We start from the raw sequence: 15,819 nt of genomic DNA, 5'->3' as shown, positions 1-15,819 counted from the left end.
AGTCTTTAAAAGCTTGTTACATTTATGCTTCCTTCCAGGTGCGACTCAGGGTTTCGGGGTACTGAATGTCAGCCTGAAAATCCCCTTCCTTCAACCATCATGTCTGATTTTGAGAACCCAGACAGCCTGAAGACAGAGTGGCAGGAAATTATTGGGGGAGAAATTGTCAAGCCTGAAGAAGGCTGTGGGGTCATCTCATCTGGCTCCTCGCTCTACTTCAACAAGGTACTAACAAGGGATGGGAGACTGAGAAAGGCATGTAATGTGGGTTTGAATGGAGCATGATGTGGTTATACGGCAAAGAAAAGGAAGGTGGCAGAAAGCAGCACACAGTATGCGGAGTGCATTAAAAAGCACAGCTGTGCTCTGCAGGTAAAGAACAAAGCAATCAAAAGAGATAGGGAGGGACACGTGCATTATGTATCCAAGAAATACGAGCTATAATGGAAGGAAGTAAATCGCCAATGTGCTGGGAAGTGTGTACATTCATACTGTCTTAATTGTGCGTTTTCTATTTTAAGACTTGATTCTTTCTCAGCGTCCAGCAGCTCCCATTTGTTTGTTCTATACTGTTCTGGGTGAAGGATGAAGAAAGGTTGTCTTTCCAGGGGCCAAGCATCTTAATTTGAGGTCACAGGCCCACAACTAGTGAAAAAACAACCCCTCCAGACATTTAGAAAGTGGTTAGCCTACAGGAAGATACTCTTTCGTATAACTTGGATGCTTTGCAGACAAAAATAATAGAGCAGAAAAGAGATATAGGGAATTCTGCTAATTAATAGCAATTATAACTAAAATAAAAAGATATCTTTATGACCAGATGTAAGATTATGGCTTGTAATCACAGATTTATTTTTTATTGTTGCTCCTCGGGTCTAGTACTGGGGTTTGTTTTGTTCTTAATTGAAAGGAAGACTATAAATGCAGCTATGTGCTTCTCTTTTAAAGGTTTGATCAAACTGCCATTGCTGTCATGAGAGCCAGATTAGTCCCAGAAGAATAACACAATATGCAATGCTGTGTAATTGTGTGTTGTTTACCTCATTACAAAAAATCTAACCCATCAAATAATTTTCAGCACTCCTACATAGTCTCACATCCAGGTCCCCTGGAAATGCAGCTCTGTGCTGAAAATTTCATAATAGACCAATCAGTATAACTAGCTAATTGTGATAATTGGATTTTTTTATATAATTGTCTTCTCCGTTAGATGTTCTTCCTTCTGGCTCAATTCCTTATGCCAAGTTTCTCAAAGTAGTTTGCTAAATTAGAATTAACCTGCTATGATCTTTCTTCTGATTTCTGCTAAGGAGGAGTGAAAAACTCATTTAGAAATTCTTGGCTTCTTTCTATTGATCTCAAAGGGTTAGGTTATCATTCATTTCTTGAGTAGTAGCAGTCTGAGTGCCATCAACAGAAGGTGGTTTATTTAATTTCTGTTTAGATCTTTTTCAAGGCATCTAGTGGCCATGCTGGTAGATAATAAAATATCATTTTTATAGTTGCCCAACATTTCTGTGTGGTTTTGGGAGCTCATATTCACAGGCGAAATTTCTTTGCATTTGCTCAAATAGCCACTTTTTATTTGAATGTCTTAATGTTTACTGCCATAATCAATTACTGCTACCAGAATTAATGTTGGCTTTGTTGTGCCGACCCTCTGTCTTTTGGTTTACAACTCATTTTAATCAATTGTAGGTGTATTTGCAATACAGAGCTCTTTCAATTAGCCCCTGCAATTCCTCTGAGGTTTTATGTCACTCATGCCATTTCTCAATTAACCGGGTTCTGTGGTTAACCCTTTGGCAGGCAGAGCTGCTGTAGGGTGTAGATATGGAAAACCTACCTGGAATAGTTTTACAGCCAGAGCTTGATCCACTGTGGGTCAGTATGTTGGGTATCCTCAGCCAGCTGGGACACACCTGCCCACAGGACAGCAAGGGTGTTTGCATCTTATTATCCGGATCATAATTTCAAATTCCCATGGGTCTCCAAAAGAAGCTATGAAAACAAACTCCCAAGATATTTTCAGGTCACCTTGGCCAGTATTAGCCATGTGGGGCTGCACTGGGAAGCTTGGGGCTGCACCCAAGATTGAGCCCATTTCACTCTCACGGCACCACCCAGGAGGTCTTTACTCAGCTGGGGATAAGCCAACAAATAAACCAAAACAGCAGGCATAACTCAGTATGGCTATATCCTAAGTGAGATTTTTGAGGGTCAAAGGATTCTTCACAGGTTTTAGTTGTCATTGGTGGTGTAAGCTAACTAAGTTTCAAAAACACAAGTGTTCAGCTTCCAGAAATTAGTCTAGCAGTGTGATGTGGCCTATTTGGTAGAGTCTACAAATGAGCTATGGACCCAGGCTGTAATGCCAGCAAAGCAGAGTGTTCTGAGAAGGAAAGCAATAGACATTTATCTGTGCTGAGTTTACTCTGAACTGGGTAGGAGGAGGAAAGAGGTGATGAGTGGAACAGGATTTAAATTAATCTATCATCTTATTTAAAAACATAGATGATATTTTAAATCTCAGCTCATAATCTCGTTACTTACGTCCAGCTAGATCATGCCACTTGCTTATCTCAAATTTGTCTGGAAATTTGTCAGGAAAATCATGGATGTACAAGTGTGAGACAGAGGAAATATTACTTAAAACATAAGCATGATTTTATAACTTAGCCCAGATTTTCCTTTTTGATACCTTTTTGTGGTTGGAGATGGACAGGAACCCATGAGATTTTACAAAATTAAAAACAGTAGGCGTGTTGCCAATTCTGGTCCATTTTGGGGGACAGTGCCATACTTTTAATGAATGCAAACGTATGATCCCTGCACCCTTCCTCCAGCTGCACATATTTGGCTTTGCCATACCTATAACAGCTTGTGGCGGCATGAAGCTGTGCCAGGGCAGGGCTGTGTCAGGCATGGGGCATGCGGGTCAGCTCTGCGGGGACACTGCTCTCGCTTCATGTCCTGCCTTGCCATGGGCAGCTTCATATCACATATCAGCATCTTTAGGCTTGTTGATGTGCAAGCCGACAAGCTGAGATTCAAGCAGCGTGACACACAGGGAAGAGGGGAATGGGGTAATTCCAGTTACTATAAAAGGCTCCTAAACCTTAAAGCCTTTTTTAGCTGAATATGCTCTGCTTTCCTTTGCCAACATACACAGAGTGACCATGTTGACCACAGTGTAGATGTCCAACAGTGTAGATGTCCAAGAGCTCTTTCCTGCTAGAACTCAAAAACATCCTTGGAAAAGCTGTTCACTAAATTTTATGAGGCTATGCTCAGGTAAACCTGAAACCAAATCCACAGGTCTTAGTTGAGAAACTCCTGATTTACAACACTTACTAGGAAAAGAGCATAGTTTTGTGTAGGAACAAATCCTACTCAGGTGAGGCATGGAGATACTTGCACCTTGAAGGAATGAGACCAAATAGTTGTGTTGAAATTCGGTTGTGAAGTCACATTGTGTGTTGAAATGTAATAATAAAAATGCTTGTGGAAACACACCTGCAGAGTGATTAAGACATAAAGGATGGCCAAGCACAATCATTGTCTGAAAGAAAAAGAAATGTCATGTTAACACAAAATTCAATGTCCTCCATGTTGTGCAATTTTCTGTGTAATATTCACGTATGTTGGACTTTAAATATGTCTGTTCATAGTAAAGGTGTCATATTTAATACTATTCCCCCACCACCGCCTTGTTCTTTTTATTTTAGGCTGGAAAAAGACAGTTGGTAAGCTGGGATTTGGACACAACCTGGGTGGATTTTGTCCAGTTTTACATCCAGATAGGAGGAGACAGTTCTTCATGCAATAAACCAGACAGCAGAGAAGAAGGTGTGCTGCTGCAGTACAGCAATAACGGCGGTATCAACTGGCAGCTACTAGCAGAAATGTATTTCTCTGACTTTAGCAAACCCAGGTATAATTTTGGTCTAAATTAAATCCATATTGCATCAGTTCTTTTTAAAAAAGTATTTCTCAATTTATGAAAACATGAATAATAATTTCGAGTTGTAATGCTTAAATGCCATCATTATATGGAAAGTTTTCTAGGCTGCCACAGTAAATTCCTGTCACTAGGAAGGAAAAATCTAATGAAAGCAAGCCTTAAAAAAACTGAAGTAAAATACAAAGTTTCCAATCACTCACCTCCTATGTGAAACATGACTAAAATGCTAATATGTGCAAAACATTGCAAGCAAATACAGAATTCGCCCAAAAGAGGTGTAGAAATCTGCCACTCTGGTTTCTGGTTGGATCTGGTTTCAGATCTAATGAACATGTATTAATGCCACATACAACAAAAACTCCTTTAAAGAAATATTTAAGGAGGAGAAGAAATCATGTTCAGCATTTCAAATTTGCTGTAAGATAGCTTGTCAGTGAAAATTTAAATTGTATTTGTCGGCATAGGTATTAACATGATTTCTATTACCTGTAATTCATGTATTTCGATATGTAAATAATTTTATCTTCCCATCTGGTCATTTTGCATTGCAATGAACAATGTTTTCAGAAGGAATTCTGTAACTCAGCAAACTGTCCTTTTCTAAAGGTGATCTACGCACTTGGAAGTGCGTAAACTTTGTTTAGCCTCTCCTTTGTCAAAATTACAGGACACATTCAACAAAGAAGCTACATACTGAAACTTTCATCACTGAATCCCCAATACATTATTTTTACACAAAACATTTGCCCCTCTGAGTAATCAAGAGTGATGGTCCTTACTGAATATAGCTATGCATATTTATTTTTCTGCTGCTTCAAATGTGGTCCAGATCTTAGTTTCCAATTACTTATTTTCCGACACATAAATCTAGGAATCCTCTGGAAAAAAGAGGTTCCCTGTAGCCCTGAACAATTCCTCGACCTCTCTGCCTAACCAGCAAGTGAAGCAGGATCCGTGGTATAAAATAACATGTAGTATAAAGAAAGAGTACCCAAAGGAATATATGTATAAATGCATATATGTAAGGTGTCTGAAATAGGACTGTACAAGTAACTAATTATTGTGCTTTCAAACATAAGTATGATTAGGTTTGAAACTTTAACTTTTATTGAACATCATTTTTGTAAGGTGTTTCCTAAGTTGAACATAAAGCAAACTATCTGAGAAGACCTCAGGTTCTTTTATGAAGATCCATATAGGAGGGCTAAAATATTTTTATCCAGAGCAGAAAACTCTGCTACATAATCTATTGCATTTTAATATAAGGATGCTTTTGTCTACAAATAGGACCAACCAGCAGAAAAGAATGATAAATTACTTTTGCCAGCATATTTCACTATTACTTGCTGGCACCAGAAGAACTTGCTGAACATAGATCAGCTGAACAGTTTAATTCAAAGCTGAAGAGTTCAAATCAGTTCCTTATTGTGCTAGGCAATATAGAAGTAGAGAGTAAAAAATAGCCATAGTCTTAAAGAGTTTACATTCTCCACAGACAAGAAGGACAAAGAAGGCTTCTTGATATGCAGTGTATAAATAGGTATCCAGATACATAGAGGATTTCTGAGGACTTTTACATGTAAGATAGATACTAGCTTTCCTGCCTCTTTTCCCTGTCCAGTGGCATTTCTCCCATTTCTCTGCAAGCTGCGTTCCCTAAGGTTCTTCTGAATTTCTGTTCTTCAGGTTTGTCTATCTGGAGCTGCCAGCTGCAGCCAAGACACCTTGCACCAGGTTTCGCTGGTGGCAGCCTGTGTTTTCAGGGGAAGGATATGATCAGTGGGCCATCGACGACATCATCATTTTGTCAGAAAAGCAGAAGCATGTTATTCCTGTTGTTAATCCCACTTTACCACAGGTAAGAGCGGGCTGTTCCCCACGAAACAGGAACCATCTTCTCTGTTAGTAGACTTTTCTCTGAATATAATTTTCTTTGAAAATATTGGATGTATTTAAAGAAACAGCTGTATTGTTTGCAGCTGTGTCTCTTTATAACCTGGCTCTTATAAAACTATCAGACTCCTAATCCTTGCGATAGAGGATGCAATTATGTATGTCCTCAAAAAGTCAAGACAGAAATTTTGGAAATTAAAAGTTTTGGAAAATTAGAGAAAATGCAAATGGCAACATTTGAAAATTTATCATTTGGAAATTATTGTGAAGTCACCCTACAAGGTAGTAGTACTTGTTGCTTTTCTTTTCATTTCTAACAGAACTTTTATGAAAAGCCAGCATTTGATTACCCTATGAACCAGCTGAGCGTATGGTTAATGTTGGCCAACGAAGGGATGACCAAAAATGAAAGTTTCTGCTCTGCCACCCCCTCAGCCATGCTCTTTGGTAAATCAGATGGAGACCGGTTTGCAGTGACTCGAGATTTAACTCTGAAGCCTGGATACGTCCTGCAGTTTAAGGTATTCCTTAAACATAATTCCCTGCAGAGTATCAGTAAAACTGCCTTTAGTCAATACTTGCAAGGTGTCACGGGGGCCACAGTTCAAAACAAGGGGATAAATTATACCACTGTGTAAAAAGATGTGAAGAGCACAAGTACGAATTCATACAGCATAAAATATCATGCTGCTTTCTAAAAGCATAGCCAAAGCCTTGATGCAGGAGAGCTTTTTTACCCCTCTGGAGAAGTTTCAAAGCTTGTTGTTCTTCAACGTGTTTCAGAAGAGGGTTGAAGTGACTGTCATTATATTGGATTCGGTACTAGGAAATGCTACTGCACTGTCAAGGGAAAAAGGATTTATCTCATCTGGGGCTCCGTGACTACAAAAGCTCCAGTGTGGTTTGCGTACATTTTTTGTATTTTAAACTATTTAAGGACTTACAAGCTGCTCTGTACTCCAGTGTGGGTTTTTCATATAATTTACTTTTATTGTGTCAATGAATATAGGCTGCAATTAGCATTCTCTTCTTTAAAGTTCTTACAAAAATTTCAGTGGTCTGACAATACATCAGAATATGGGCTCCAAAGAAAGTGTATTTGCTTTGACAAGCTCTTGTTTCTGAACCCTAATCAAAATTTTATTGAGTTTATAATGAAATCCCATTGGTGAATTCTGGAGGTTGGTTGCAATGCAATTTTAATGAGCTCACCACAAATACATGGTCCTTACATAATTGGTGGATACAGACACTGAATAATTTACAAGTGGAATTATTAAAGAGATCAGATGTTTACAGGCAGCTTTTCAAATATAATTCCCACAGTTCTATAAATAAGAAAGTTAGTTAGAAATAATGGGATTTGTAAAATAATCTCATTTTATCTAAAAGTTATGCTAATGAAATGCTATACCAACTAAGGGATTGCAGTACAGTTTCTGAGTGAGTATTGTGTGTAGTTTTAGACCTTAAATTGTCTAAACCCCCAAAATACTTCAATATATAAATACCATTTAGCTTGTAAAAGATGCTACTTGCCTCTTGACCATTTTCTTCCACTTCAGTGACAAAGTCTCCTTTCTGTAGGTTTGATGATCAACAGCAGTTCAAAGATGGTTTAGTCTAAAAAAACAATACTTAAAAATATTTCCTACACCTTCCATCTCTGAAACCCTTGGCAATGTCATGTAATATACAAAACGTAAACAACATGTATCAGAGAACAATGAGTTCTTCTTTATAAAGTCTACTATTTAAGGCCTGAATTTATACTCCTCTTTTCTTCGGAAAGCTTTTAAACTGCCCTGCACATAAATGTGTTAGGCCTATTTGCATGCTTTAATTTTAAGCTTATGGTTAAATGCTTTCCTGAGTTTGTGAAATTTCCATTTTAAATAGCTGCCCGGAATAATTTTGCATTGATAAACTCAAAGATAGTAATTTGTCAAAATTATTTCATTTTATATGAATGATTTTGTTTTACATTTTACATTCTACAGCTCAAGTAGAATTTCCACAATAAAATAATGAAAACTAATATTTCTCTGATAGCTTGAAAAATGAAGCTGAAAACTTCAAATCAGCAGTTGATTTTTGTCTTGGTTACATTCTCATTTCACATTTTAATAAGCATTTTTCCATTTCATCCAATTTTGCTCTATTCTGGGGGCCCAAACTGCAATGCCATCTCCCAGACATCATTCTGGCAAGGACAACGACTAGGCTGTGGTCAGGGCTCACAGTTCAGACCAGGGGGGACCTGGCAGTCAGGCTGATCCTCTGGGCACATTGGGTGGACTGCAGATAGGATGGATCCCAGAGGATACAGCTCTTCCCAGTCCTTCACTGCATGAAGGTGCCTGGGCACAGTTTGCTGTTTGTGACCTGCTATGCACCAGGACCCTTGAAAAGTTCTTTGCACATTTTGGTGTGCTGCATCCATCAACCTTGGTGAAGGGATAATGGGAATTTTTACTGAGTAATATCATATACATGTAGGAAACAGACTCCAAGCACCAGACACTGTTTGCCAGCAGGGTTCAAAGCAAGTGTTCAGAGCGCTAAGCCTCCCAAACCGAATAGTCAGAGGTGGTTTGCAGCCAATAAATGCCAATACCAGTACAGGTTTCTTCAGCTCATATCTGTTGCTCTGCTTTTTTGCAGCTGAACATTGGTTGCACCAACCAGTACAGCAGCTCTGCTCCCGTTCTGCTTCAGTACTCACATGATGCTGGGCTCTTCTGGTCACTTGTGAAGGAAGGCTGCTACCCTGCATCTCCGGGCACAAAAGGATGCGAGGGAAGCTCTCGGGAGCTGAGCGAGCCGACTGTGTATCACACAGGAGACTTTGAGGACTGGACAAGAATTACTATTGTTATCCCTAGGTCACTTGCAGCCAGGTACTGTTGTTGTAAGCCAGTGATGCCACTGGTACCCGTGAAATTAGATGCCTCTTCTTTGATGTTATATTGGGAAAAAGTTGCAAGCTGTGAATAAAAACAGTATTAAAATTTGGTAGATCTAGGAAAAATATATTGCACTCTCCGAAACAGGGAGAAGCTTTCCATTTAGAAGTGTCGGAATAGCTATAAAATTAAATTACAAACCAACAAAGAACCCAGAACATTTTAATTTGACATCAGTCTCTTCATCATGGTTCTGTCTGTCTTTATGCCTATCAGTTAGGTCAGAGGCACCAGCAAGAGAGTGATAAGTCACTTGAATCAAATAAGCCATTTCAACAGGACTAATTTTACAAACAGATATCATCAGGCAAAGAAACCTTAGAAGGGTATTTGAGCTGCTGCGTAATGTGCCTTGTCATTGAAGGTGGCCAGGACAGCTGAAGCCAAAGGAGGGAGGAATCACAGGTGTGCTTATCTGCGAGCGTGACCTCAGCATCAGGTTAATACAGATGAGAAAACATCAGACGGTGGGAGATGCAAATAAGCCTTGAAATCAGGAAGCTTTTTTCAATCTTACTTGGATTTCACAGAAGTTTCTCACTCTCCCTGCTAGCTTTCTTACACTGTCAGTAAACTGCCCTGGTCTGATTTGCTGCCTGCACCAAGTGCTGCCAGCACAGCTGGCAGCCGGCAGCCGTCCCCCCAAGCCCCTTGCCATCCCCCAGCTGCCTCCTGCCTCTCTGCCCCCAGGCAGCCGCTCTAGTGCTGCCTCTGGGTTTTGGCTCCATCCTCCTGCTCTGGGCCCTGCATCCTCCAGTCCCAGCACAGATTTTGAGTATGTGGCATATTGTGTAGCAGAGGAGCTGGTGCCTTTGCCGCAAGGAGCTGAAATAGCAGCGTGTAGTGTAACAAGTTTGTCTTTTCTTCAGTAATTAGCCAATAAAAGCAGGTGCCAAATTGCACAGATCTGACACCAGCTGATTTGATTTACCCAAAACAAGCAGTGCAGAATCAATAGCAGCAATCTGTTCGGCATTATGTTCAGTAATGTGATCAGGAATAAGAAGCTCATGCTAATACATTAAAAACGTAAGTATTGTGAGTACAATGAGGGTCTCGGCCTTGTGGGTCGCTTTGGAAATCATGGTTCATTGGTTATCTGGAGAGCATCCTGTTTCATCAGGTGGCACAAAGCACTACCACCATGATCACCTACCTACCAAATACCAGTGCATAGCAGAAAAAAAGCAATAGGTTTATTACAAAGAGGATCTTAGTTAATCTGTTGGATGGACAATGAGATTTTAAATTGGTTCCCCACCTCTGGAGCTCCTATAAAATGATTCAGCTCAAAGTTAAAAACCAAAATATTTTTTTCATGGACAAATTTCTTATGCCATGGGTCAGCTGGAGTAACCTAGTGTAGGCTCACCAAAGTCCCCAGAGCAGTTTCAGTTATACAAGCTAAGGATTAGATCACTGTTTTCCATGTTATCATCCAAGAATAAAAACTTCGTATTTCTGTCCACTTGTCCTGTAGGACACGTTATTTGCTGTTATTTTTTTAAAGTGGATGATTTCTCTTCTATCCAATTTACTTGAAGGATTTTTGCTCAAAATTATATGATCCTGTAATAAACTCTGCATCACTGCCATTACTGCATTTTTTTCATTAAGTACCATAAGAAATGGAGTTCTGGGATTTTAAAATGTAATTAGCAATTCGTGTTGAACTGAGTAGTGAAAGACATCTTCAAAATCACACCTAATCATTCAGTCTTGCTGTTAAAACCATGTATGTGTTCTTTGCATCACACTGGTGGATATGTGTCAGACAAGTCAAAATACATTAAACAAAAATCTGGAAAAAATATCCATAAGTAAAGTTGCACAAAATGTAGGATGTCAGAAATATTTTCTAGGCATCCATTTGCATCTTATTTGCAAATGGCTAATTTAGGAAAAGCTCCTTTTAATCTTAAACAAAAAGCACATAAAATTTGCAGTAGATATTGAAGCTGGGAATAGTAAGATTGTACCTTTCATCATTGTTTCTCTACAGTAAGACTCGATTCCGCTGGATCCAGGAGAGCAGCTCCCACAAGAGCGTGCCTCCTTTTGGCTTAGATGGCGTTTACATTTCTGAGCCTTGCCCCAACTACTGCAATGGTCACGGGGACTGCGTCTCAGGGGTCTGCTTCTGTGACCTGGGCTACACAGGTAAGACAACCCTTTTCAGGTGGGATTGCAGTAAGCACTGGCTGAATTAAAGCTGTAAATCTAGCATCTTGTTTTTCCTCTCCAATAATCTAGAAAAATGTATGATAATATAAATTTCATGGGCTTCCAGAAAGAATCTTTTCATTTTGTTAAATAGAATTCAGCACAGGCAAAACAGAGCAGCTGAAGGCAGCGGACACCGGTGATGTTTCTGTTAACCACAATCTTTGAACATCACCATCTGTATGAATGGGAAGGGACTAGCAATAAAAGAGAAAACAAAATAAAATATTATAAACTAAAAAGTCTGCTTAAAAGCCTTTGGATCATCTTCAAAAGAATTGCTGTTGTTTTTTAGTCCCTTGGCCATCAGATGGCATGGGACCAGGAGGGAACATATGTTCTGACAGGCCCTTCTGTGGAAAATTCTGCTCACTTGTGGTTTCAGGGGCTTTTATGCTGAAATACAAAAAAGAAAAAATATCCAAACCCAATGAAAAAAACCCCATGATTGACACAACCAGTTGCACGTTGCACTCTCTCCAACCCTCTATACCAACAAAGCAATAAGCTAACATCTTTTGTTCAATTTGTTTAAATAAAAGGATAATATTTTTCTGTTTACATAAAATGTCTTATCAACATAAAGCAGGGCTGTTTTTCACCTAGTGAAATAAGCCATCTTAGAATTTAGAGGAAGAAGGCTTATTCAGCCTACAAAAATTTATAAAGACGGTTTCAAAAGGTACAATCCTGTCGTCAAGGCATTTTCTTAGAAAAGCCTGCTACTTCCTCAAACGGGATGCAACAAAACCATCTGCCAATGTACTGTATCTGACCTTTACTCTGTTCAGCACAGTTTCACCAAAGCATCTCCCTTTTTTTTTTTTTTTTCCTTGAAGCATCACATGGAACCTGTGTGTCTAATGTGCCTAATCACAGTGAGATGTTCGACAGGTTTGAGAGGAAGCTAAGCCCTCTCTGGTACAAAATAACGGGAGGTCAGGTCGGGACAGGCTGTGGTGTGATCAGCGACGGAAAATCTCTGTACTTCAATGGACCTGGCAAAAGGGAGGCGAGGACTGTTCCCCTGGACACCACAAATATCAGGTCAATTGTCAGCGTTGCTTCTCACAATTGTCTGTATTCATGTTGTCTCATCTCCACTATTACAAGTGTAGATGTAAGAAGGTATGAAATGTTTTTCTGGTAATCACAATTTGTGTAAGAAATCTTAAAGCCAGAGAAATTACTTTTTTGTTCATTCTGGTGTACTACTTCCTTTTCTTGAGAGGGAGAATTTGGGTTAGAAATGGAATGGAATAGCAGCATAGCAAATACAAGCTGTTTGTCATTCTGAGAAGATGGTTTGCATTGTTTTCTAGATGGACAGGCAGAAGATGCGGTCTTGAGACTGCACAAAAGCTGAGACTGCACAAAAGCTAAAACTGCCCATAGCCGGACAGAAAAACTCCCTTTCCACTGACTGCGTTGAACTGCAGGCATGCCAATGGCGTAGCAATGAGCTGTTGTTTGCTTGCCAGATGTTGTGAATTATTCCACTTGTCAGAAGTGCATAAAAATGGAACGTGAATTGTTTCTGTGTAGTCAAGAGGCTAACAAGCCTTCACCTCTCTCCATGTTACCACTGAATCGTGCTCCACTGATAGCAATTACCCCTTTTCTCTCAAATTGTCTAATTGATTAATGTAATTAGGATAAATAAAGGGCTGTTAATTCTAACCATTATTTAGCCTGGAGTTTGCTGCTGCTTTGTCCAGTCTCATGAGGGATTATGCACCTGAAACCTTGACCTCACTACAATTATATCAGTTAGCTTAATAAAAGATATTTCTCCTGACAAGTACTGCTCCACGAGTAAGTAATGCTGTGATTTGCTGTATTATTTAATTTGTGGGATTGTTCAGCAAAGATTGGCCACAAATTGCTGCAACTACCCTCCAGCTCAGACAAGCAGTGCTCCTTAGGGCAGTATGGGTGCTGCGGGGTTGGGGAGATCCTTAGCCGCTCCCTGGCACTGAGCAGCACAGCAACACCTGACTTTCCTCTGTCCCCCATGAGTCTGTTAAATTCTCCTCTGACAAATATGTGAATTATTTGTATAATTATGTAAATTACTTAAGAATTAAATTAATTAACTGTTTGACAAATATGCTTTGGACAAGTACCTATTTGCACTGGAACTCTGGGAAGATCTGAACACTTCTTTTCTGTTCCACCATCTTTTTAAATCTCATGTTAGTAATCCTGTGAAGCATAATATTGGATGTAACCACATCATCAAGAAGTGTATGTTCAAATGTGTTTTTTTGAGTTATTCCTTCTTTCCTAGAGAAATCTTTTTATAAAAGAAAAGGATTTTCTTTAAGATTACTGTGAAAGCACTTTTAGTGCCAGATATTCATATTTATAGCTTCCCATTTTTATAGAGTTTGAACTATTTAAAAAAACAAAAGAAGTTTTAAAATACTGAGCAATGCTCTTTCTTGACTTTTTTAATCTATCACTATTTCCGTTTTGCATAAGAACATGGTCATCTGATGTCTCAAAACTGCACTAAGAATGTAAATGGCCAGAGGGGCACCTGATAAGAGCAACGAAGATCCCTCTTCTGAGCACGTGCTCACTATCTATCTGAGCTGCTCTTCTGCTGCAACTGATCATTTTGCCAAAATAAACCAGCATAGAATTTTTTATAAGTATCACAGTGAGAAGCTTAACTTTCTTGAAAAAGTCAAGTTTGATGCCACATCCTTGGGCTGTTTGCTAGACAGAACAAAAGCACCGGTCATCTCAAACACAAATGGGACTAGTATTGATTTTTCAGTTTCTTCAGCCACACGTGCGCTCAATGGTAGGATCCATCTCATGCAGCTTGAGCTGAACATGGACTCCTTAGACTACAGCAATTACCCCAGGATGCTTTTGTGCTCAAAGGAAAGAAATATGTACTTCAAAAGAGTAATGCAACTCATCCTAAAATAGGGTTAGCTAAGTCCAGTGTTTTGTCTTCTAGAAGCATGTATTGTTGTCATTAGTCATCAGGGAATCTGGGTTGATCATGTAAGACTTAGGCATCCAGCCTTCAGACACCTTGCTTAGAACAGGTGCATCCCACTTTAATGTTTGAGACCATCTGTAACTTTAACAGGGTCTTTTTTCCTGGTAGCAAAGGCAGACAAAGTTTGTGAGAGTGTGAAGGGTTAACTGAAAGACCCATACCCTAAAAAGAAAATAATTCCTCAGCCTATAATTTTTTTTCCATTATTGGAGCTAAAATTAATGTCACTTGAAAGCGGAGATTAGAGGGAAGCACTTTTTCCTGTTTTGGTATTACTTTTTGCATTCAGTAACGCTTTGCATAGAATTCAGTTATCTTATTAGGGGTCATCTTAGCCCCTGCACAGTTATCTTTCCTTTGTGCATGAGTTTTTTGGTTGGAGGATTTTGGTGACTGAGTAAATAGCAGGAAAATATGCCTTTAAAGACATACAGTTAGATATATGGATTGAGGGTTGTGAATAGGAAGGCTGAAACTCCTTCAGTAGATTGTAAAGCTTCTTATTTTTCAGGTTAATAGTGTTTTCCCAGACCTTTTAAGATCTTGTTTCATTAAATCAGGCATGGAAGAGCAAAAAATTGAAAAATATTGCAAGACATTAAGTTTTATTTTCATTCTGAATTCCTGTAGATCTACCTATGCATATTCCCTATCATCTTGCTTCAGTTACACCTTTTTATGTAAAGTGTAAATTTTATGTAAAGAATGTAAAGAATTTTTGTTCTTTTTTGTGAGAAGTATAAAGACCCTTTTCCTCTTCACCCTTCTCTTCCCAGAGGAGCGGGCTCCACTGGGGCTTGGTACTCCCAGTTCACTCTGCTCCAAAGGGGTTGGGATTTGCCAGCCTGAGGTGTATGGTGCTGCTCAGGGAGCAGTCCAACAAGGCACTGCCAAACTCAGGTTTCACGCTAAAAGCATTTAAAACTAAAGCTAGCTCCCTGAAGCCAATGATTGTAAACAAGCACTTGATGTTTAGCATATACATTAAGTGCTATCATATAATCTTAGCTTCATTTGTCCTATTGTCTCCTTATTCTTTTATAGGATTGACCACACTTTTTTCAGACATTAGGAGAATGTCCCATAGCACTAAGAGAGCTGTAGGTGTCAAAATTCATTTCACCCAGACCATTTGTTGCCCTACACTTCAGAATCACAGAATCACAGCATGGTAGTGGTTGGAAGGGACCTCTGGAGATCATCTAGTCCAACCCCCCTGTTAAAGCAGGATCACCTACAGCACGTTGCACAGGATGGCGTCCAGGCGGGTTTTGAATATCTCCAGAGAAGGAAACTCCACAACGTCTCCAGGCAGCCTGTTGCAGTGCTCGGTCACCCTCACAGTAAAGCTGTTTTTCCTCATATTGAGATGGAACTTCCTGTGTTCCGGTTTGTGCCCATTGCCCCTTGTCCTGTCACTGGACACCACTGAAAAGAGTCTGGCCCCATCCTCTTGACATCCACCGTTTAGATATTTATAAGTTTTGATGAGATCCCCTCTCAGTCTTCTCTTCTCCAGGCTAAACAGATCCAGCTCTGTCAGCCTTTCCTCATCAGAGAGATGCTCCAGTCCCCTAATCATCTTTGTAGCCTTCCGCTGGACTCTCTCCAGTAGTTCCTTGTCTTTCTTGAACTGGGCAGCCCAGAACTGGACACAAAACCCCCCTGGAGTCTCTCCATCCCTTCCCTTTTGCATGGCCCAATGTACCAAAGGCACAATTTCACCAGCACTATTTCCATCCTCCGGGCTGACT

The 15,819-nt window shown here is 39.6% G+C and overlaps 1 protein-coding gene across 2 annotated transcripts in view; it reads left to right on the top strand.

Moving 5' to 3' along the window:
• Positions 1 to 15,819, top strand: part of RELN (reelin) — a 297,263-nt gene that overhangs the window by 219,363 nt on the left and 62,081 nt on the right. For both annotated transcript variants that reach the window (XM_075738184.1, XM_075738246.1), the window contains exons 24-30: positions 39 to 225; positions 3,729 to 3,934; positions 5,651 to 5,822; positions 6,178 to 6,378; positions 8,522 to 8,757; positions 10,826 to 10,983; positions 11,886 to 12,093. In XM_075738184.1, the coding sequence (XP_075594299.1) occupies positions 39 to 225; positions 3,729 to 3,934; positions 5,651 to 5,822; positions 6,178 to 6,378; positions 8,522 to 8,757; positions 10,826 to 10,983; positions 11,886 to 12,093 (1,368 nt within the window). The remainder of the gene's footprint in view (positions 1 to 38; positions 226 to 3,728; positions 3,935 to 5,650; positions 5,823 to 6,177; positions 6,379 to 8,521; positions 8,758 to 10,825; positions 10,984 to 11,885; positions 12,094 to 15,819) is intronic.

Source organism: Balearica regulorum, chromosome 1 (assembly GCF_011004875.1).
Source record: "Balearica regulorum gibbericeps isolate bBalReg1 chromosome 1, bBalReg1.pri, whole genome shotgun sequence".
Taxonomy (NCBI): domain Eukaryota; kingdom Metazoa; phylum Chordata; class Aves; order Gruiformes; family Gruidae; genus Balearica; species Balearica regulorum.
The sequence above is the reverse complement of the archived record's forward strand: the minus strand, read 5'-3'. Positions and strand labels throughout refer to the sequence as shown.